Consider the following 1617-nt stretch of genomic DNA (forward strand, 5'->3'; position numbering starts at 1 on the left):
CCTGGGAATTCAGGAATGACCCTTCCCGCGGGATCCAGGAATTCCTGGGAATTCAGGAGTGACCCTTCCCGGGGGATCCAGGAATTCCTGGGAATTCAGGAGTGACCCTTCCCGGGGGATCCAGGAATTCCTGGGAATTCAGGAGTGACCCTTCCCGCGGGATCCAGGAATTCCTGGGAATTCAGGAGTGACCCTTCCCGGGGGATCCAGGAATTCCTGGGAATTCAGGAGTGACCCTTCCCGCGGGATCCACCTCCCCCCGGGGCTGGATCCAGCCCCTCATCCCGGTGGAGAGGTGAGAGAACTCGGAAGTTTTGCCCTAATCCCACAGGGATTTCCCCTTGGGAACGTTCTGCCACGGCACCACAAGTGGTTGAAGCCAATTTTTTTCCTTCTTTCCTTGTTTTCACTGAAAGCACCAATATTTTCCCTCCAGAATTTGCCAGTTCGGCTCTTCAGCCAGAGCCCCTGAAGGACCAAAAATCAGCTAAAAAAGGAGATTTTTTTGCTTGTATTTCCCTTTCCTGTGTGGAAATGGGAGCTGGGCTCTCCTGATGTCCCCAGCTGGGGGGATTGGAGAACCCTGGAAGTGCTGCCTTAATTCCACAGGGAATTAAGCCCCTCCAGGACCAAAAATCAGATAAAAAAGGAGGTTTTTTTGCCTGTGTTTCTCTTTCCTGTGTGGGAATTGGAGCTGGGCTCTCCCGCTGTCCCCAGCTGGGGGGATTGGAGAGCTCTGGAAGTTGTGTCTTAATTCCACAGGGATTTCCCCTTGGAATCGCTCTCCCACAGCACCACAGGTGGTGGAAACCAATTTCCCCCTTCTTTGCTTATGATGGAAACCAATCTTTTCCCTCCCTTGCTTATTTTCCCCAAAACTCTCAATATTTTTACCCCCCAGAATTTGCCAGTTTGGCTCTTCCACCAAAGCCCCTTCAAGACCAAAAACCAGCTAAAAAAAGGGGTTTTTTGCCTGTGTTTCCCTTTCCTGTGTGGGAATTGGAGCTGGGCTCTCCCGCTGTCCCCGGCTGGGGGGATTGGAGAGCCCTGGAAGTTGTGTCTTAATTCCACAGGGAACTAAGCCCCTTCAGGACCAAAAATCAGCTAAAAAGGAGATTTTTTTTCCCCGTGTTTCCCCGTGGAAATGGGAGATGGGCTCTCCTGATGTCCCCAGCTGGGGGGATTGGAGAGCCCTGGAAGTTGTGTCTTAATTCCACAGGGAATTAAGCCTCTTCAGGACCAAAAATCAGCTAAAAAGGAGATTTTTTTGCCTGTGTTTCCCCGTGGAAATGGGAGCTGGGCTCTCCCGCTGTCCCGGGGGGCAGAGTTCCGGCTCCATTCCCCAGGGAATTCCCACCTGCTCTCCTCCCCCTCCAGCAGCTTCCTGTAGGTCGCGATCTCGATGTCCAGGGCCAGCTTGACGTTCATGAGCTCCTGGTACTCGCGGAGCTGCCGGGCCAGGTCGGCCTTGGCCTTCTGCAGGGCGTCCTCCAGCTCGGCCAGCTTGGCCCTCGCGTCCTTCAGGGCCAGCTCCCCGCGCTCCTCGGCCTCGGCCACGGCCGCCTCCAGCTTGGCTCGCTGTGGGAACGGGGCAGGGCGTCAGCGGGGCTCAGCTCA

General features: G+C 55.2%; 1 protein-coding gene across 1 annotated transcript in view; it reads right to left on the bottom strand.

Moving 5' to 3' along the window:
• The window catches only part of LOC108509667 (keratin, type II cytoskeletal 2 oral-like), a gene marked incomplete at its 5' end in the record, with an annotated part of 5920 nt that extends 4342 nt beyond the window's left edge, over positions 1 to 1578 (bottom strand). Inside the window, one exon of the mRNA XM_017839206.1 lies at positions 1324 to 1578. Within this exon, the coding sequence (XP_017694695.1) occupies positions 1324 to 1578 (255 nt within the window). The remainder of the gene's footprint in view (positions 1 to 1323) is intronic.
• Positions 1579 to 1617: the final 39 nt, after the last annotated feature.

Source organism: Lepidothrix coronata, unplaced genomic scaffold (genome assembly GCF_001604755.1).
Source record: "Lepidothrix coronata isolate B3197 unplaced genomic scaffold, Lepidothrix_coronata-1.0 Scaffold386, whole genome shotgun sequence".
Lineage (NCBI taxonomy): Eukaryota > Metazoa > Chordata > Aves > Passeriformes > Pipridae > Lepidothrix > Lepidothrix coronata.